The sequence below is a fragment of the Molossus molossus genome, unplaced genomic scaffold (genome assembly GCF_014108415.1).
Source record: "Molossus molossus isolate mMolMol1 unplaced genomic scaffold, mMolMol1.p scaffold_m16_p_17, whole genome shotgun sequence".
In the NCBI taxonomy this organism is placed as follows: domain Eukaryota; kingdom Metazoa; phylum Chordata; class Mammalia; order Chiroptera; family Molossidae; genus Molossus; species Molossus molossus.
The window spans coordinates 2,367,526-2,385,704 of NW_023425352.1; the positions used below are offsets into that span (position 1 = coordinate 2,367,526).

The 18,179-nt window shown below is 54.9% G+C and overlaps 1 protein-coding gene across 1 annotated transcript in view; it reads right to left on the reverse strand.

The window, feature by feature from the left end:
• Window positions 1-18,179, reverse strand: part of CPXM2 (carboxypeptidase X, M14 family member 2) — an 89,579-nt gene that overhangs the window by 29,071 nt on the left and 42,329 nt on the right. The window contains exons 5-6 of the mRNA XM_036265158.1: window positions 6,691-6,775; window positions 4,803-4,953 (exon numbers count right to left, since the gene is read on the reverse strand). Of these exons, the coding sequence (XP_036121051.1) occupies window positions 4,803-4,953; window positions 6,691-6,775 (236 nt within the window). The remainder of the gene's footprint in view (window positions 1-4,802; window positions 4,954-6,690; window positions 6,776-18,179) is intronic.

The following is an 18,179-nucleotide window of genomic DNA, read 5'->3' on the forward strand; positions in this document are numbered from 1 at the left end:
TAACAGAAAGTAGTGAGGCTAACAGAGCCTTCGCCAGCCCGGCAACTTCTCCACGTGGAGGACACGGCCAGAGACCGCGGCCAGCTCGGGTGTCCCTCCGACTAGAGAGCACGGGGCTCCAGCCAGGCCCGTGTGCCCACCCAGGACCCACACAGCATGGCTGCAGCCACAGCAGGTCGGGGGTGGTCCAGGAGGTGCTCAGGGCATCTCTGGAGACAGGCAGTGCGGGGACGCTCCCTGATTCGTGCCACCAAACGTGGCCCACTGATCAGTGCCGTGGCTACTTGTTAGACCTCGGCCAGACCCACTGAACCAGAATCCACAGTTTCAAAAACCCCAGGTGACCCCGTGGGCGAGGACGTTTGAGAAGCTGCGTGACACCGCACTGAGCGCGGCCCGCGGGGCCCGGTACCCAGGGCGCAGTACACGCTGCGGCCCCCGAGCCGGCCGCGTCCTGTCCCCCAGCCGCAGCTCCTGACTGTCGGCCCAGGCTGGCCGGAGTTCTCCCACAGCCTGGCTTCTTCCTGGAAACTGGGGCCTCGGGCACTGAGCTGAAAACCACATACAGACCCAACAGTGAAAAGACAGCTTTTCACATTCACTGGAGGTTTGCCAGTAACACGATTAGAAACAAATGACTGTCATTAAAGGGAAATCACGTGGGAGGGCAGCTGGCATGCGGTCCCGAAAAGAAAGCCACAGCAATTCAGTGTTCGCCAAAAGCCGCCCCCCAGCCCTTTCCAAGGCTTTCCTTCTGGGGGTGCAGGCGGACCCCACCCTCGGGCCAGCCGCCTTCCTTTGATTTCCAAACCTCTGTTCAAAGCAAAGGTGCAGCACACACTTTTCACGTTAATTTACACTTGACTTATAGACCTGCTGTGTCCTGAGAGCTGTTCAGTCCTCCCGAGTCCCAGGGGCCTCTTTCTGAAACTCGTTAAAGCCCCTTTGTATCCACGCACACGTTCCGCCCCGTGGCTCTGAAGGGACTGAATGAAATCCCGGAACCGCATCCAGGGAGCTCCGAGCTCGGCCACAGGCGTCCAGCCTAGGACAACAGAGGTCCTGGGGACAGGACACGGGTTTCAGACTGTCTCAAAACCCCTGCCCACTTTTTAAACAAATCCTTCTTTACTGTCCATGGATTCTGATCGGATCAAGTTTGTCTGGGACCGGTTGGGAGTCTAACACTAAGTAGAGATGAGTGAGGACTGAGCCCGGCCCTCCTGGGCCCAGAATCCACACACCGGGCCAAGTACTCAGCCGATGTCCTGTCCCCGTCCCTCTGAGACAGAGGGTCCCTTTCTCCTGGGAGGAGTCCACTCCAGGTGCTCGGAGGGAGCCACCTGCCCGACCCTCACCGGAATGGTCCTGCAGCCCAGGTCCAGGCAACTAAGTCACTTTGTCCTGCAGCCAGTCACTGGGTCAGAGAGGACCCCAGGGAATCGCCTGTCCATCACCGAGGCTGGAATCTTGAAGTCCGCAGCTGTGTCCTCACCCAAACGCTTCTTTATTAAGATTTTATCTTAAGAAGCTCTGCCCCAGCATTGGATCAGTGTCGATCTTTAGCCCAAACCAGACAAGTCCATTTGGAGAATTTTTACTTTTAAAACATTAACAATAAAAAATTTTAATTAAAAAAACTGTTTAAGCACAGTGAGACACACAGCGTAAACTTTAGCACCTAACCACTCTCTAAGAGGACGGGGAGTCATGTTCAGTGTCCCCACACTGCCGCGAACAAGGACTCAGGTGCGTCTTTAACTTGCAGAACCGAGTCTCTGACCATTAAACTGTCCTCATGTCTTCGCTCTGAGCTTTAAAAACCCGTCACGGGCCCTGGCTGGTATGGTTCAGTGGTTAGAGCGTCGGCCTGCGGTCCGGAGAGACCCGGGTTCGTTTCCCGCTAAGGGCACGTACCTCGGTTGCAGTTTGTCCCCGGCCCTGGTCGGTCGTGTGGGTGGCAGCCACTCGATGTGTCCCTTTCACATTGATGTTTCTCTCTCTCTCTCTGTTCCTCTCTCTTCCTCTCACTCTACCTGAACAAAAAATGGAAAAATGTCCTCGGGTGAGGATAAAAACAAAACAAAACAAAAAAACCCGTCACGGGACCGTAGTGGAGGGTGATTCAGTTTCCAGTCCAAACCTTTCCGAAAAACCATTCACAACATCTTGGAAACAACTGCCACCTCCCTCCACCCCACCCGGGGTCCCAGGACATGGGTGGGGCTGGGAGGAGGGAGAAGGGAGCAGAGCAAAGGGGCGTGGATTTTCATGAACGTGAGGTCCGGGAAGGAGAGCGTCTGGGCAGCTGCACTCAGACCTCGAGGTCACTTGGTTCCAAGGCCCAGTAGGTTGCCCCGCCCCCTCCCGGGCCTCATTAACTTGCACAGGTGGGTGGTGCTGTCAACAGGGCAAGGAGCAGCGGGGCCGCGGACATGACCACCACCGGGCTGCGTGTGTCAAGGCCAGCTCCCCTCTCTAAGTAACTTCTGGAAGAAAAATGACCCTAAATATGTGGGGTTGGAAAATACAGCCATTGGAGGCACACACCTGAAACCCTCCCAGATCTGACTCTGTAACTCTGTCTTGGTGAGGCTAACACTGCCTCCAGGCCCTGACTGCGCACGCACACACACACACACGCGCACACACACACGCGCACACACACACACACACCAAGAGGAACCTCGCAGGCTGTCCTGTGCGCTCTCCCAGCAACAGGTGACCTCCTGTCCGCAACAGAAACCATGGCCTGCTCCTTGGAGTGAGCACACGGAGGCTGTGCTGAGCGACCCGGAGGGCAAGCCTCCAGCCTGGCAGAGTGGGCCTTGCAGACACCTGCCCACATTGTGCCCACGTGTGCTTGGAAAAGCCCAGCAGGCCCTGGACTGCAGCCGGCGGGACCTGGGGTTGCAATTCCAAGAGGAACCAGCCAATGAAGGAGGCCCAGCTCCAAGACCTGGCCGGCCTCCACCACGCCCAGGAATATTACTTTATTTCCTCTCTTTTTTTTAATCCTCACCTGAGGATATTTTCCCATTTATCTTCAGATAGAGTGGCAGGGAGAAAGAGAGAGAGAAACATTGATGTGAGAGAGACACGTCGACTGGTTGCCTCCCGCACGACCCCAACCAGGGCCAGGGACCGAACCTCAACCGAGGTAGGTGCCCTTGACTGGGAATCGAACCCATGACTCCGGTCTGTGGGCCGCCGCTCTAACTGCTGAGCCAAACCAGCCAAGGCAAAAAAATACTGCTGTTCATAATTGAGTTCAAGCGATGGTCCTAGAGTTGAATCGTCTCATAGTTTACACAATGATCCTGGACACGCACAATGATGCAGAAACAAAGGTCACTGTGGGTTCTTTCCAGAATCCAGACACTGAGAACGACAAAACTTCCAGATTAAAAGACAGATTAAAAACCTGAGCTTTTTAGCCCAGCAGGTGTGGCTCAGTGGTTGAGTGTCTACCCATGCACCAAGAGGTCGCCAGTTCAGTTCCCAGTCAGGGCACATGCCCGGGTTGTGGGCCCGATCCCCAGTGGGGGGCATGCAGGAGGCAGCCAATTGACGTTCTCTCTCATGGATGTTTCTATCTCTCTCTCCCTCTCTCTCTAATATCAATAAAGAAACAAAAAATTTTTTTAAAACAACGTGAGATTTTGCCCGTGAACCAGGTTAACGGCATCCACAAACCAGATGGTCTCTAATCGTTTTAATGACATGAAAAAAGTTCTGCCATTAGTAAGTACACGTTTATCACAAAGAACCCGTCTGATGTGCGGGTAAGTAGGTGGGTTGATAGATCCATCTTTCACACCAACACAGAGACTGTTCTAAAAATTCACAGTTGGCAAAGCGAGATCAGGGATATCATGGGAATGAGGGATGAGCAGCGAGTGTGCTTTGAAGATGCAGTGAGTCAGGTTCACGGTGGGGCTGGGAGGCTGTCGGACAGCCTGAAGCGGCGGTGCCCTTGCCAGGCAGCGCTGGGGGGCTGAGGGGCCAGCGGGAGCAGGGCCTGACCTCACACTGCACAAGACTGGGCCAGCCCACTGACAGAAAGCACAGGAGGGGAACCCACACCGTGCGACCTGCTCCCATGGGCTGACCGCAGGTGGATGGGAGGATGCAAATTCCTACAGGTTCCAGGGAAGGGACTTAGGGAGGTTCTGGGGGCCAGTGTCCTGGGGATGCCAGTTCAGGACGAACAGGCCGCCACCTACAGGCTGCACCTGGACACGAAGGCACAGGCTCTGAGCGGCCATCACATCAGCTGCCCACAGCGGAGGCCAGCACAGCGCAGGCGGCTCGTGTGAACCCCAGCCCCCTTCTTTCTGTCGCCCTGACGTCACAGCCAGACACCACCATGTGACAACAGGGCAAAGGGAACACAGGCTCACAGAATAAGCGTTTCCCCCAAAGACACAGGCATCTAACTGAAGCTACTTAAACAGAAGGACACCATGTACGTGGTCAGGTCTAAAATGAACCCCTCCCACCCCCTCGACGCAGTGGAGCAGGGACGCCCAAGGACGCCAAACGGTGTTACTGACTGTGGGCGGCACAGTGGCGCGAATTCTCACCCTTGAACTCTGCACCGCCCTGCAATCCCCGGAGGCAAACCACAGCTGGCACGTTACGTCGAGGCCCCGAACGGTCCTGGTGTTTCTGAGTGGGACTGCGGGAGATGTTTAGTTATTTTCGTTTTGCTATTTTCGTTTCTAGGTTCTCTGCAGGAGACATGAGAAGGCGCCCCTGGTTTCCTCTGGCCGGGCGGCTGCGGGTGCGGACACACTCACCTGGCAGCGGGCAGCCAAGGACCTCCATCCGCAGGCAGATGCTCCCGTTGCCGAACCAGGACTGCGGGTTTACGCGGAGGTAGCGGGCCACCATGGGCGCGGGCAGCTCGTTGAGCACGGGGATCTCCTTCTCACTGTTCCCTTCAAATATCTGCTGGCGCAAGGGGAGGGGGAGACGCTTTTAGAACTTTATCATCAGGGACAGTCAGTCATCCACGCCCTCCACGAGCCAGCCGCGGTGCAGAATACCCCACGAGTGCTGGGCAGCGAGGGGAGAGGGAACCGACTCGGGCCTGGACCCTGGCCACAGGAAGCCCCCATCCGGGGCTCGGGGGTGGGTAAGTCTTAGCTGTCAGAGCCGAAACTGATCAGTGCCATGGCCAAGGCGCAACCACAGAGCTCTGTTTCCAGAAGGGAAGGACCAGACGAAGCCTCGGGGAGGGGGTCCCTGTGACTGGCCCAGGAGGCAGACTAATCAGTGTGTAGGGATGGAGGGCGGCCACGCTGCAGGGACCCGAGACGGCTGCAGAGGCAGCAGCCCTGCTGGGTTTTTCTGGAACACGGAAGGGGGGGGGGGTAAGAACGGGAAAGAAGCTTCAGACGGAGGCTACGGTCAGACTGTGCGAGACACTTGTTCCGCATCAGGAACACGCACTCGGGAACCTGAGGAAGACAGTGACGCGATCAGAACCGGCCAACCGGAAACAAGTCCTGGGGCTGGAAGACGGGGTCGTCCCAGCGAGTCAGGGGAGGATCCTGACCCAGGAGCCGGGAGGGGAGCGAGTCAGGGGAGGATCCTGACCCAGGAGCCGGGAGGGGAGCGAGTCAGGGGAGGATCCTGACCCAGGAGCCAGGAGGGGAGGGAGTCAGGGGAGGATCCTGACCCAGGAGCCGGGAGGAGAGGGAGTCAGGGGAGGATCCTGACCCAGGAGCAGGGAGGGGAGAGTCAGGGGAGGATCCTGACCCAGGAGCAGGGAGGGGAGCGAGTCAGGGGAGGATCCTGACCCAGGAGCCGGGAGGGGAGCGAGTCAGGGGAGGATCCTGACCGAGGAGCCGGGAGGAGAGGGAGTCAGGGGAGGATCCTGACCCAGGAGCCAGGAGGGGAGAGTCAGGGGAGGATCCTGACCCAGGAGCCGGGAGGGGAGAGAGTCAGGGGAGGATCCTGACCCAGGAGCCGGGAGGGGAGCGAGTCAGGGGAGGATCCTGACTGAGGGGCCGGGAGGGGAGAGTCAGGGGAGGGTCCTGACCCAGGAGCCGGGAGGGGAGCGAGTCAGGGGAGGGTCCTGACCCAGGAGCCTGGAGGGGAGCAGTCAGGGGAGGATCCTGACCCAGGAGCCTGGAGGGGAGAGTCAGGGGAGGATCCTGACCCAGGAGCCAGGAGGGGAGAGTCAGGGGAGGGTCCTGACCCAGGAGCCTGGAGGGGAGGGAGTCAGGGGAGGATCCTGACCCAGGAGCCGGGAGGGGAGCGAGTCAGGGGAGGATCCTGACTGAGGGGCCGGGAGGGGAGAGTCAGGGGAGGGTCCTGACCCAGGAGCCGGGAGGGGAGTGAGTCAGGGGAGGATCCTGACCCAGGAGCCGGGAGGGGAGCGAGTCAGGGGAGGATCCTGACCGAGGGGCCGGGAGGGGCCCAGCTACCCAGCAGCCAGGTAACTTCAGGGCTGACTCGTGAGCTGGGGAAGAGACCAGTCAGCAGCTCTGAATTGCACGTGGGCCCTTGGTGCCCCGCTTCCAGGCACAGAAGGGGAGTCACTGTCCATTAGACTCTGCGGTTGGTTTGAGTTGACGTGAAGTAAGAAGCACCCAGGTGCAAACCCTGACCGGGTGCGCATGGCGGGTCTGCAGAGCCCCACACAGCCAGGCCCCGAGGTCAGCGGGAAGACAGACTCACCATGTCCCCAGATCCATTCCTCACAGTGACCCACGTATGGCTGTCATTGCTCACCATGACCTTGTAGGAGGTCACCCAGTCACTCCTAAGAGAAAATAAAATGTCATTGGCACCACACACTTTAAAATGTCCACCTCTTCCAAATGAGCAGGCTTGCTCTCCCTGTGACCTTGGCCCGGGGTCTGACCATCGACGCCACAGTCTACCCATATAACCTGGGGATTATGGAAGTATCGAGCTGTTGCCCTGGCTGGTTTGGCCCCCGGAGCAAAGAATTGCAGGTTTGATTCCGGTCAAGGGCACATACCTCGGATGCGGTTCGTTCCTGGCCCTGGTCCGGGTCGTGCAGGAGGCAACCAGTCGGTGCGTCCCCTCTCACATCGATGTCTCTCCCTTTCTCTCTCTCCCTCCCTCTCTATCTGAGGATACATGGGAATATATCCTCGGGTGAGGATTAAACACAAAAGTTCTGAGCTGTCTTAAATCAAACTAGAAAGCAGTTTTCCCACTGACTACAATAAAATAATAAAGCGTTGCACTCAGAGGATGGACGTGGGCGTGGCATGGTGTGTCCCCCGAAACACCGAGGACGCGGCCTGGCCCTGCTGAGCCGAGTGTCACTCACACGAGAAGACACGTGATGGGTAGACGCTTGTTTAGAGTGAGCGTATCACACACAGCAGCAGCCGACAGAGTCCCACGTGGAAAAGGAACCTCAGGAGAAGTAGCAAGTGGGGCTAGAAATCTCGTTTGGGAAACTGATTCGGGAAGCTAACAAACGAGAGCCCGCCGACCACAGGGTCGACAGCGCGAGTCTCTAGGAGACACCGGGCCCTGGCCGATTTGCTCAGTGGTTAGAGCGTCGGCCTGCGGTCCGGAGGAGACACCGGGTTTCTCCTTGGCCACCCCAGTCACGTCGTCGAGCGCCAGCACCCAGGAGCGACCCGGGGGGAGCTGGGCTGGAGCCCTGACATCACGTCCCGCCGCACAGAAATCTCGGGGTCGAGCCGCCACCCCTTGGCTCCTCCGAGCGGAGGTCGACTTAATGGGTTTGGCAAATAAACAGCCTCCATGTGAAAAACACTCTCTCTCTCTGCCTCCGTCTCTCGTAACATTCACCGTTAGGCTCAAACGTCTCGCCGAGCACCTTCCTTCTTCGTTTTAAAATGCTGGACCTAAGCACGATCGACTGATCTTGCAGAACATCCTGCCGGCTGAAGCCTCCGGGATCCTGTCCAGGCTGTGAGAGCTCGGACCCAGGCTCCAGCTGTGTCCCCAGGACGTTCCGAGCCCCTCGTCCGAGTCAACGCCGTGGGGTGGAGTTTGTTTAGAGAGCGCAGGTTCTGTTCATTCCGATCCACCTGACTGTCTTGTCACAAAAATGTGCTCTCCGCGGCTTTTACGCACATTTGGGTACAAGGCCTCACTCAGAACCTGTCCCCTCCTCCCGTCCAGCTGTGCCTAGGACCCACTGGAAGGGGGTCCGTCCCAGACACGCCCCTCGGGCCGGGCGGGTGCGCACACCTGCGGACTCCAGCGCAGTGCGTGTGCCTTTCGAGAGGCGCCTCCGGCCCTGGCCGGGCGGCTCACTAGGTCAGAGCGTGGTCCAGACGCCCCAAGGCTATTGGTTCAATCCCTGATCAGGGCACAGACAAGAATCAGCCAATGAAGGCAGAATAAGAGGAACAGCCCTGGCCGGTTTGGCTCAGAGGTTAGAGCGTCGGCCTGCGGTCCGGAAAGACCCGGGTTTGGTTCCCGCTAAGGGCACGTACCTCGGTTGCAGTTTGTCTCCGGTCCCAGGGTCGTGTGGGTGGCAGCCACTCGATGTGTCCCTTTCACGTCGATGTTTCTTTCTCTCTCTCCCCCTCCCACTCTATCTGAACAAAATATTGAAAAGTGTCCTCGGGTGAGGATAAATAAAGAAAGAACAACAAAAGTGATCTCTCTTTCTCTCTCTCTCTCAAATCAATTAAAAATTTAATAAAGAGCCCAGCTGGTGTGGCTCAGTGGTTGAGCATTGACCCTGCACCAAGAGGTCACCAGTGTGATTCCCGGTCAGGGCACATGCCCAGGTTGTGGGCCCGATCCCCAGTGGGGGGCATGCAGGAGGCGGCCGATCGATGTTCTCTCTCATGGATGTTTCTTTCTCTCCCTCTCCCTTCCTCTGTCTCTAAAAATGAAGAAAGAAAAAACGAAAATAAAAGTAGTAAAGAAAAGAAGACACCTGTGCAGTGGCTCATGCCCTTCGCCATGCACGACGGCCCTCACCCTGGGCGGCCACCGGTCCGCACGTGCCAGTGATTCCCAGGAGAGCTGCAGCGGCCGCTGCTCCCGCTGCCCCGGCCGGCGGGACACAGGCTGTGGTCAGAAGACGCCCCAGACGGGAGGGGCCGAGAGAGAAATGAACAAGTTCTCCGGAGAAAAGGGGGGAGACCAGGGACAAGGAAAGCCGGTCACGGCCACACAGACTTCCAAGAGACGTCTGGACAAACCCACTAGTCTGGGGGGTTCCCGGTGTGCGTGGCTCGGACCTCACTCGGGGCTGCAGGCCTGCGCCACACCCGCGGGCCACGCTGGCCTCCCCACTCAATGTCTCAGTGACTTCACAAATTTAACACGCCCCAAACCAACTGAATCATTTCAAACCAGCCAACCGGGCATCTCGCTGAGTCCCTGCCTCAGAAGAGAGACCGCCATCCACCCACGGGGCCAGAACCCCCGAGTCATCCTTGGCACCCCACTTTCCCTCCCCTGTATGAAACCCATCACCAAGTTGTGTGGGGGTGACCTTCCCCCTGGTTCTGAGAGTCCACCCACCTTCCCGTCCTCTCTGCCCCACCCAGCCCCTTCTCTCAGGTCAAGGCTCTGGCAGCTGCCGCTGATCGGTCCCCTGGCATTTAACCTCCCCCACCCCCTGCAGGCAGGGGCTTACTCTTCCAAGGACACGCTCTGGGACCCCTGCTAAGACATCACTCTCTTTTCAGTATTAAATCCTCACGTGTTCTACAGACCTCTGCTCACCTCTGGTGTTCTGAGCTCTTCCTTTCAACTCCTGATGCTGATTATACTCCCTCCTGCCTCAGGACCTTGGCACGTGCTGTTGTTCCGTTTGCCCATTTGGACTCCTCTTCCCCACCTGTCCTGTGTGCCTCGGCATTATTCAGACCTCAGACTACCAGGTGAGCCTGTCGGAACCCTCCAATCTGGCTTGTTTCTTTCTCCACATGTTCCCCTCGTACACAGCTCAGTGCCATTTGTAATCGTGTCCTCCTGTCTAAAGTCATCGGGTAATGCCTGCAACCCCCCTGGAGCAGAAGCATTTCACGGATGGAGGAAGGGAGACCACGGTACGTGGGGGCATGAAATGAGGCTGAAGCTCCCGGAGGCCACTGTGGGGGACCAGACGGCAGAACTCTTGGCCACCACATCCTTCCAAACATTTAAGAAATAGCACTTAAATTTTTTTTTCCCCAGAAAATTGGAAGCATTTCCCACTTATAAATTTAGCATCACCTTGATGTCAAAATCTGATGAGGACATTACAAAAAGCAGAATTATGGGAAAAGTTCTTTCATGAGCGTAGATACAAAAATTCCCAAGCAGTTCCTTGCCCACGATCCAGCCACCGATGGATGGGACAGGACATCACACCGAGTGGGATTTGTTCCAGGAATGCGCGGGCGGTGTAGCCACAACAGTCACCGTTCCATATACTTCACCATGGAAGGAGCCAAGGAGAACAGTCGCAGGACCCCTCGGACAGACGCGGAAAACGCACTGGAGAACGGCTGGAAGAAGTCTCCGGCATTTCTCCGCACCCGTCTGTCGGCGACACGTTCTTTCGGTTCCACCGTCCGACACGGCTCCAGCCCAGCTTCATTTCTGAGCGACGCTTTGCTGGGCGTCCTGGGTGGACACTCTTCTTCCAGTGGTTGCAAGTGCGGTCCGATTGGCTGCCAGGCACCGTTTCGCTCACACACACGCGTGGAAAGTCCGCGGTGCGTCTGCTTATTTACAAGGAGAACTGGAGCCGAGAAATGGGCGCCGACACGCCCGCTCACGCCCAGCGCTGGTGTCAGCTGCCGACGTAACCCTGGTCAGCTGCCCGCGCCCCTGAAATGATCAGGAGCCCACCGGGACCTCCTGGGTGTAGTACCAATGGAGGGTGTTGGGGTGACCTGGCCAGGACCTCAGACTTTGGGGTCAAGAAGCCCCCCGAAACCCTAGTTCTTCCATTTCCTCGCAGTGACCTTCGTGAGAGCCCTGGGACCTCTCAAGCCAGCGGAGAGGCCAGATGACAGCAGAGCAGAGACCGGGGTAAACGAGGAGCGTCTGTAGAACCCACGCACAGTGCCTGGAACACAGTCTCCGCTCCATCAACCCGAGCTCTGACTACGAACACCACCGCCCCTCAGACACCGGCCAGACGCTGCACCGACATGTCAGATCGCCCGCTGAACGGTAAACATCACCCACGGAGCAGCGATCTCCGCGCCGGCCGTCTGCGCCTTGGTCAGGGGCCGGGCTGACGCAGCCACAAAGCACTCAAGCGTGAGTGGATTAGATCGTGATTAAGACTAAGAAGGCGGGTAATCCAGGGTGATAGAAGACACAGCTGCCCGTCAGTTGTGCTGAGGGAGGACGGGGCGGTCCGAAAGGTCTCGCCACGTGACAACCTGAAGCGTGTGGACCGTGGGACGCGCCCCCCCCCCCCCCCGAGTTACTGCGGTGCAGCTTCGTGCCAGCCGCTGGGCTGCAGAGGCCAACGGTACACGAGGCCCCGCGCAAGGATTCTGCAGGTTAGCGAGGAAGACAGAAGCAGGCTGGAAACAGAGAATTCGATGGAGTGCTGTGTTGAGGCGAGCACAGGGGTCACCCGAGGACGGAGATGGGGGGCAGGGAGGAACGAAGGCCGCAGGGGCAGGTGGCGAATGCAGCTGCCCCGTCTGACCTAAGGCCGCATGTTGGGTTCCCGGGGACAGGCACACCGGTTGTGAGGGACCCGCTTCAAAGATCCGCTGCCGTGTTGGCACCTCCCGCTCTCCTATCGGGAAGGTCTGCAGTGTGCAGCCCGCTTGGTGTTTCCCACTTCCCTCCGAGAGTTTCCACATCACAAAGCCACCTTGACGTTTAATTCTCTGTGACGCGATTTCAGCTCAGAGCAACGCAGCCCGAGAAGTCTGCGTGTCGATGAGATTTCAGCTCAGAGCAACACAGCCCGAGGAGTCTGCGTGTCGATGAGATTTCAGCTCAGAGCAACGCAGCCCGAGAAGTCTGCGTGTCGATGAGATTTCAGCTCAGAGCAATGCGGCCCGAGAAGTCTGCGTGTCGATGAGATTTCAGCTCAGAGCAACAGCTCAGAGCAACGCAGCCCGAGAAGTCTGCGTGTCGATGAGATTTCAGCTCAGAGCAACGCAGCCCGAGGAGTCTGCGTGTCGATGAGATTTCAGCTCAGAGCAACGCAGCCCGAGAAGTCTGCGTGTCGATGAGATTTCAGCTCAGAGCAACGCAGCCCGAGGAGTCTGCGTGTCGATGAGATTTCAGCTCAGAGCAACGCAGCCCGAGAAGTCTGCGTGTCGATGAGATTTCAGCTCAGAGCAATGCGGCCCGAGAAGTCTGCGTGTCGATGAGATTTCAGCTCAGAGCAACAGCTCAGAGCAACGCAGCCCGAGAAGTCTGCGTGTCGATGAGATTTCAGCTCAGAGCAACGCAGCCCGAGAAGTCTGCGTGTCGATGAGATTTCAGCTCAGAGCAACGCAGCCCGAGAAGTCTGCGTGTCGATGAGATTTCAGCTCAGAGCAACGCAGCCCGAGGAGTCTGCGTGTCGATGAGATTTCAGCTCAGAGCAACGCAGCCCAGCCCGAGGAGTCTGCGTGTCGATGAGATTTCAGCTCAGAGCAATGCAGCCCGAGAAGTCTGCGTGTCGATGAGATTTCAGCTCAGAGCAACGCAGCCCGAGGAGTCTGCGTGTCGATGAGATTTCAGCTCAGAGCAACGCAGCCCGAGAAGTCTGCGTGTCGATGAGATTTCAGCTCAGAGCAACGCAGCCCGAGGAGTCTGTGTGTCAAGACTCTCTGACAGCAGGGAGGGGGAGGGGCTGGGCTGACTCCAGCCGGCCCCTCCCTCACCACGAAACAGGAAACGGACCCCAAACAGCCCTGCCCTGGCATGGGGTGCCACGCTTCCTGCACCCAGCCTGCAGACCAGGAGAAGCGAGGAGGCCACAAAGGACAACCCTGGGACACATTCCGGTGTTTGAGCGCCTGATGCAGATTTGGTTTAAGTAAACACCAAGAATGTCCACCGTCCACAAAACGGCAGACCAAATGCATACAGAGTTAAACGCTTACAGTATCACTGGGTCCCGGGTGCAGTAAAACAAACAAAGGTTCGAGACCATCGGTGGGCTTGCAAGCGAGTAAAGGAAATCTCCAAAGGAAGGGAAGAGAGCTCTGAGCTGGAAAAAAATATATAAATAAAAATAAAAATAAAAACTGTAGCACTGCCTTGGGGGGAAACGCATCCTTAGACTTGATAAAAGTGTTCAATGCAATGACGACATAGGCCTACGATACACAAATTGATCACAGTTCTATACACCAGCAGTCAAAAATAAGGTACTTGGAGTAAACTGAACACACTTTGTGCAAGGTGTTTATGGAGAAAACTTGACTGAGAGGCATGTTAGAAGATATAAGTAAGTGGGGATCTATACCATGTCCATGGATAGAAAAATATTACAACCATATCAATTCTCACACACAAAAACCCCAATAGCATGTTAAAGAAACTTGACAAACGTATCCTGAAATCTATATGGAAGAAAGTAATCACAATAGTTTACGAGAAGAAACACCTGGGGGGAAGCCGCCTTCTACGATATTAGAACTTATTTTGAAGCTTTAGTAACTAAGATACTGTGACAATAACGGACAAACAGACAAATTTACCAGGGAAACAACACTGAGAGCCTCAAACAGACCCATGCACATATCTGAGCTTGATAGAGATGTCTTGCATATCGATGGGAAATAAATGAACTATTAAATAAATGGATCCAATACAACAAGAAACGGAAATTGGACCCTATATTGGATAACGTCCACAAAAATCATGCCTGAACGGATTAACTACTTAAATATGAAAAGTAAAACTTAAAACTTAAAAAAAGAAACTGAAGAACATATGGGAGTATTACTTCGTAACCATGAGGGAAGGAAGGATGTTCTATATAAGACACAGTTAGTCTAACCATAGAAGATGAATAAATTTAACTTCATTAAAATAAAAAACTTTTGCTTTTGCCCTGGCCAGTTTGGCTCAGTGGTTACAGTGTCAGCCCGAGGACCAAAGGGTCTCAGGTTCGATTCTCGGTCAAGGGCACGTAGCTCGGTTGTAGGTTCAGTCCCTGGCCCTGGTGGGGGTTGTGAGGGGGGGGGCAACCAGTGTGTCTCTCTCACATCGATGTTTCTCTCTCCCTCCCTTCCTTCCACTCTAAAAATCAGTGGAAAAAATAACCTCTGGTGAGGATTAAAAAACAAAACACTTTTGCTTTTCAAAACATCATTAAAAAGCCAGTAAGAGAAACCTTAAGCTGGGAGAATACATTTTGAGCACATTTAGCTCACAAAAGGATTACTATTCAGGAAATATTTTCAGGGTTTCATAAATCAATGAGACAAAGGGGGAAAAAACAATATAAAAATGGAGAACCATGACAAGCAAAGGTAACGCAGGTAAACTGAGGAAGGAAGTGTGTTAGCCCTCCCGGGGGCTGGGCAAACTCGGAGTCAGGATTTCGGTGAATGGCTCCGCACCCTTCACGTTGAAATTAAGGAGAACGCAGCACCGGCCGTCGGTGAGGATGAGGAGCGGAGAAACCCCGAAACAATGCTGGAGCAAGAGGACGTTTGGACGGCCACTCTGGCCAACAGCTTGTCTTTATCCCATGAATCCCAGCATCTGCAACCTCCCGACCCAGCCCTCTACCCTCGGTGCAAATCAGGGACAGTCCCTGTCTGCTCCTGACACACAAGAACCTTAGCAGCGACATTACGCTTCAGAGCAAAACAGGATAATGAAGCAACAAGGTGCTGAAAAGGGAGCGATCCAGCCTCCATCGGGCAGGGCGAGCCATGACCCCTGGCGTGTTCACAAGGGTCACGGCAGCCCAGACGGCTCCATCGGGCAGGGCGAGCCATGACCCCTGGCGTGTTCACAAGGGTCACGGCAGCCCAGGCGGAGGAAGTGCGACCACAAAGACACCGCTTGGAGCTCACTGCCGAGTGGAAAAGACAAGTTTCAACAGTGAGTGCAAAACCATTTGTGTGAAGCCCAAAGCAAGAAAGATCATTTTTGTGCATGTGATAGATCCACGATAAGACTTTTTTTAAAGGCAAGGGAATAATAAACCCCTGCTAAGGACAATGGGACCAAAAGCAACTCTGAGGTATCACCTCACACCTGTCAGAATGGCCGCCATCCACAAATCCTCAAGCAACAAGTGCTGGCGAGGGTGTGGAGAAAAGGGGACTCTAGTACACTGCTGGTGGGAATGCAGACTGGTGCAGCCACGGTGGAAAATAACAGGGTGTTTCCTCAAAAAGTTAGAAATCGAACTGCCATTTGACCCAGTGATCCCACTTCTAGGAATACACCCTAAGAAGCCTGAACACCAATCAGAAAGAATATATGTACCCCCATGTTCATAGCAGCACTATTTACAAATAGCTAAGATCTGGAAACAGCCCAAGTGCCCATCAGTAGATGAATGGATAAAAAAGCTGTGGTACATGTAAACAATGGAGTACTATGCAGCTGTAAGAAAGAAAGATCTATCCTTTGAGATGACATAGAGGGACCTGGAGAGCATTACGCTAAGCAAAATAAGCCAATCAGAGAAAGACAAATACCACATGATCTCACTTATTTGTGGAATATGAATATGGTGAACAAAATAGACCCAGAGATATAGAAAGGAGTACGGTTCAGACTGACAGATCTCGGGGGGGGGGGGGGGGAATGACATAAACCAAAGAACTTATATGCACATATGCATAACCAATGGACATAGACAACAATGCTGGGGGGGGGGGGGAGGCAGGTGTTTAGGGCGGAAAACAGAGAAACATCTGTAAGAAAATAAATTAATAAAAATTTCAAAAAAAGAGAAAAGTAATGACATTAAAAAAAATAAAAAACAAAACCAGGATGATGGGACCAGGAAAGAGCACACAGACATGTGGCCTGAACTGGCCCCTCCTCCTTCCACGGCTGTGTGGTGTGCTCATCGGAGTTACTTTATTATGATACTTTGTACCTTACATATCTGTTACAGCCATTCTTTTTCTTATTGACTTGAGAGAGGGAGGGGGAGAGAGAGAGAGAGAGAGAAACATCGATGTGAGAGAGAAACATAGACCCGTGGCCTCCCACACGTGCCCCGCCCGGGAATCAAACCCGCGACCTTTTGGAGCACAGGACAACACTCCAACCACCTGAGCCACACCAGCCAGGGAGACGCCATCCATTCCTTCGATTGCATCGGACGTCACATGATGAGAAGGGGAAACTGTGTGTCGGAATGTTGTACCATGGGCTTCCATACACGAAGCCACCGTGGTTCCCGTGAAGGGCTGTGTGTGAAGTCAAAGTCACCACGTCCATCTCGAGACATTTTAAGAAAAGAACAAGATCCGGACCCTCTTGTTTCTCATACACACACAATTTTTCTTTCTTTGAAAGAAAGCCATACTAACGTTTCTAACAATAATGCGTACGGCACTTCCGTGTGCAAAATGCCCCCACCGTGCTCTTGCTTTGAGAACGAGCCCGGTTCATCCCCGAGGACGTGTCTGCCCCTGGGCCGGGCGGGGACATTGTTCTTCCCCGAGCTGGACGCGCCGGTCTCCCCCCTTCACGACGCTCCTCTTTCCCTAGCTCCAGGCACAGAGTCTGTCCCCCAGATCAGTCACCACCTTTGGGGTCCTTAAACGTCATCAGCCCCTGAAAATTCTGTCTCCCTTTCCTCACGGGCAAACTGCCGATGACTTGTGTCCCTTCCTCGAAACAGTTTTAAACGAAACAGATGGAGAATCACCATCCTGTTGTGAGTTGTTTAAAGTGGGGTTTCTCAACCTCAGTCCTGTTGGCTTTTGGGGTGAACAGCTCATCGCTGTGGGAGTCTGTCCTGGGCATTTTAGGATGTTTGGCAGCCCCCCTGGCCTCCACCCACTAGATGCCCCCTTCTATGGCACCCTACTCAGCACCCTAGCCCAGCCATAGCCATCAGAAATGTCTCTGGACACTGATAAATGTCCCCGGGGTGGGGGGAAAAATCTCCGCAGTTGAGAACCACTGCTGTACCCGGGGTCTCCTGACAGTCAGATCCAATCAGACACGCCGGGCCGCGGGCACCCCACAGTGCCCAGGAACACGCGTGTGGCTGGGAGGGGGCGCTCGGAGGAGCACACTAGCCTGGGCTGGAATCGGAAGGGTTCCAGATGTCTCCATGGGCAGCACGGTGACCTGCCCGTTCCGGCCAGTCGGGCTCACGGTGGGCCGAGAACAGAGCGCAGTCGCCCTGGAACGTGGCTTCTGACGGTGTCGAAGGAGCCGAACGTTCTGAGAAGCACGAGGAAGCCCACCGTGGAGTCTGACACGAACCTCCAGATGGGAGGGATCTCCTCGGGGTTTATGTGACTCTCATGCCCACTTTGGGAGAGAGGCCGGCGTGCTGGGGAGGGGGGGACTTAGATCTCTGTGGCTGTGGCTTTCCCACTACGCTCTAAGCTTCTCCCCACTCACTGAATGGGATTGGGGGGTACCCAGAAAACCAGGCAAACCATTCCAAAGAAGTGATTATTACCTCCAGTGAAAGCAAAAACTTGCACAGGAAGGAAATCAAGGATAATACACCATGAGACGTAGCATAAAAATGGTTCAGCCCTGGCCAGTTTGCTCAGTGGTTAGAGCACCAGCCCGTGGACCAGAGAGTCCAGGGTTTGGTTCCCGCTAAGGGCACGTACTCGGTTGCAGTTTGTCCCCGGCCCTGGGTTGGGGTTGTGTGGGTGGCAACTACTCGATGTGTCTTTCTCACATCGATGTTTCTCTCTCTCTCTCTCTCTTCCTCCCTCTCTCCCTCCGGCTCTATCTGAAGATAAATGCAAAGTGTCCTCAGGTGAGGATAAAAAAAAAAGGTTCAGCAATGACCGCAAAGCAAGAACTAAATATTGGTTCACCTAAAACTGATACTATAACTCCTTTCTGTGAATAGGAGGAAACAGAGACAGAGACAGAGAAGAGGGAGAGGGAGAGAGAAAGAGAGAGAGAGTTAGGTCAATAGGAGACAAATCCTCACCTTTCACAGTAGAAAGTCAACAGATAACGACTGATTTAAAAGAATCAAAAAACAGTACTAAAAGTATTTTGTTCGGAAATACAAGGATTAAGAAAAATAAAACAGAAGAAATACAGCTAAAGAATCGGAA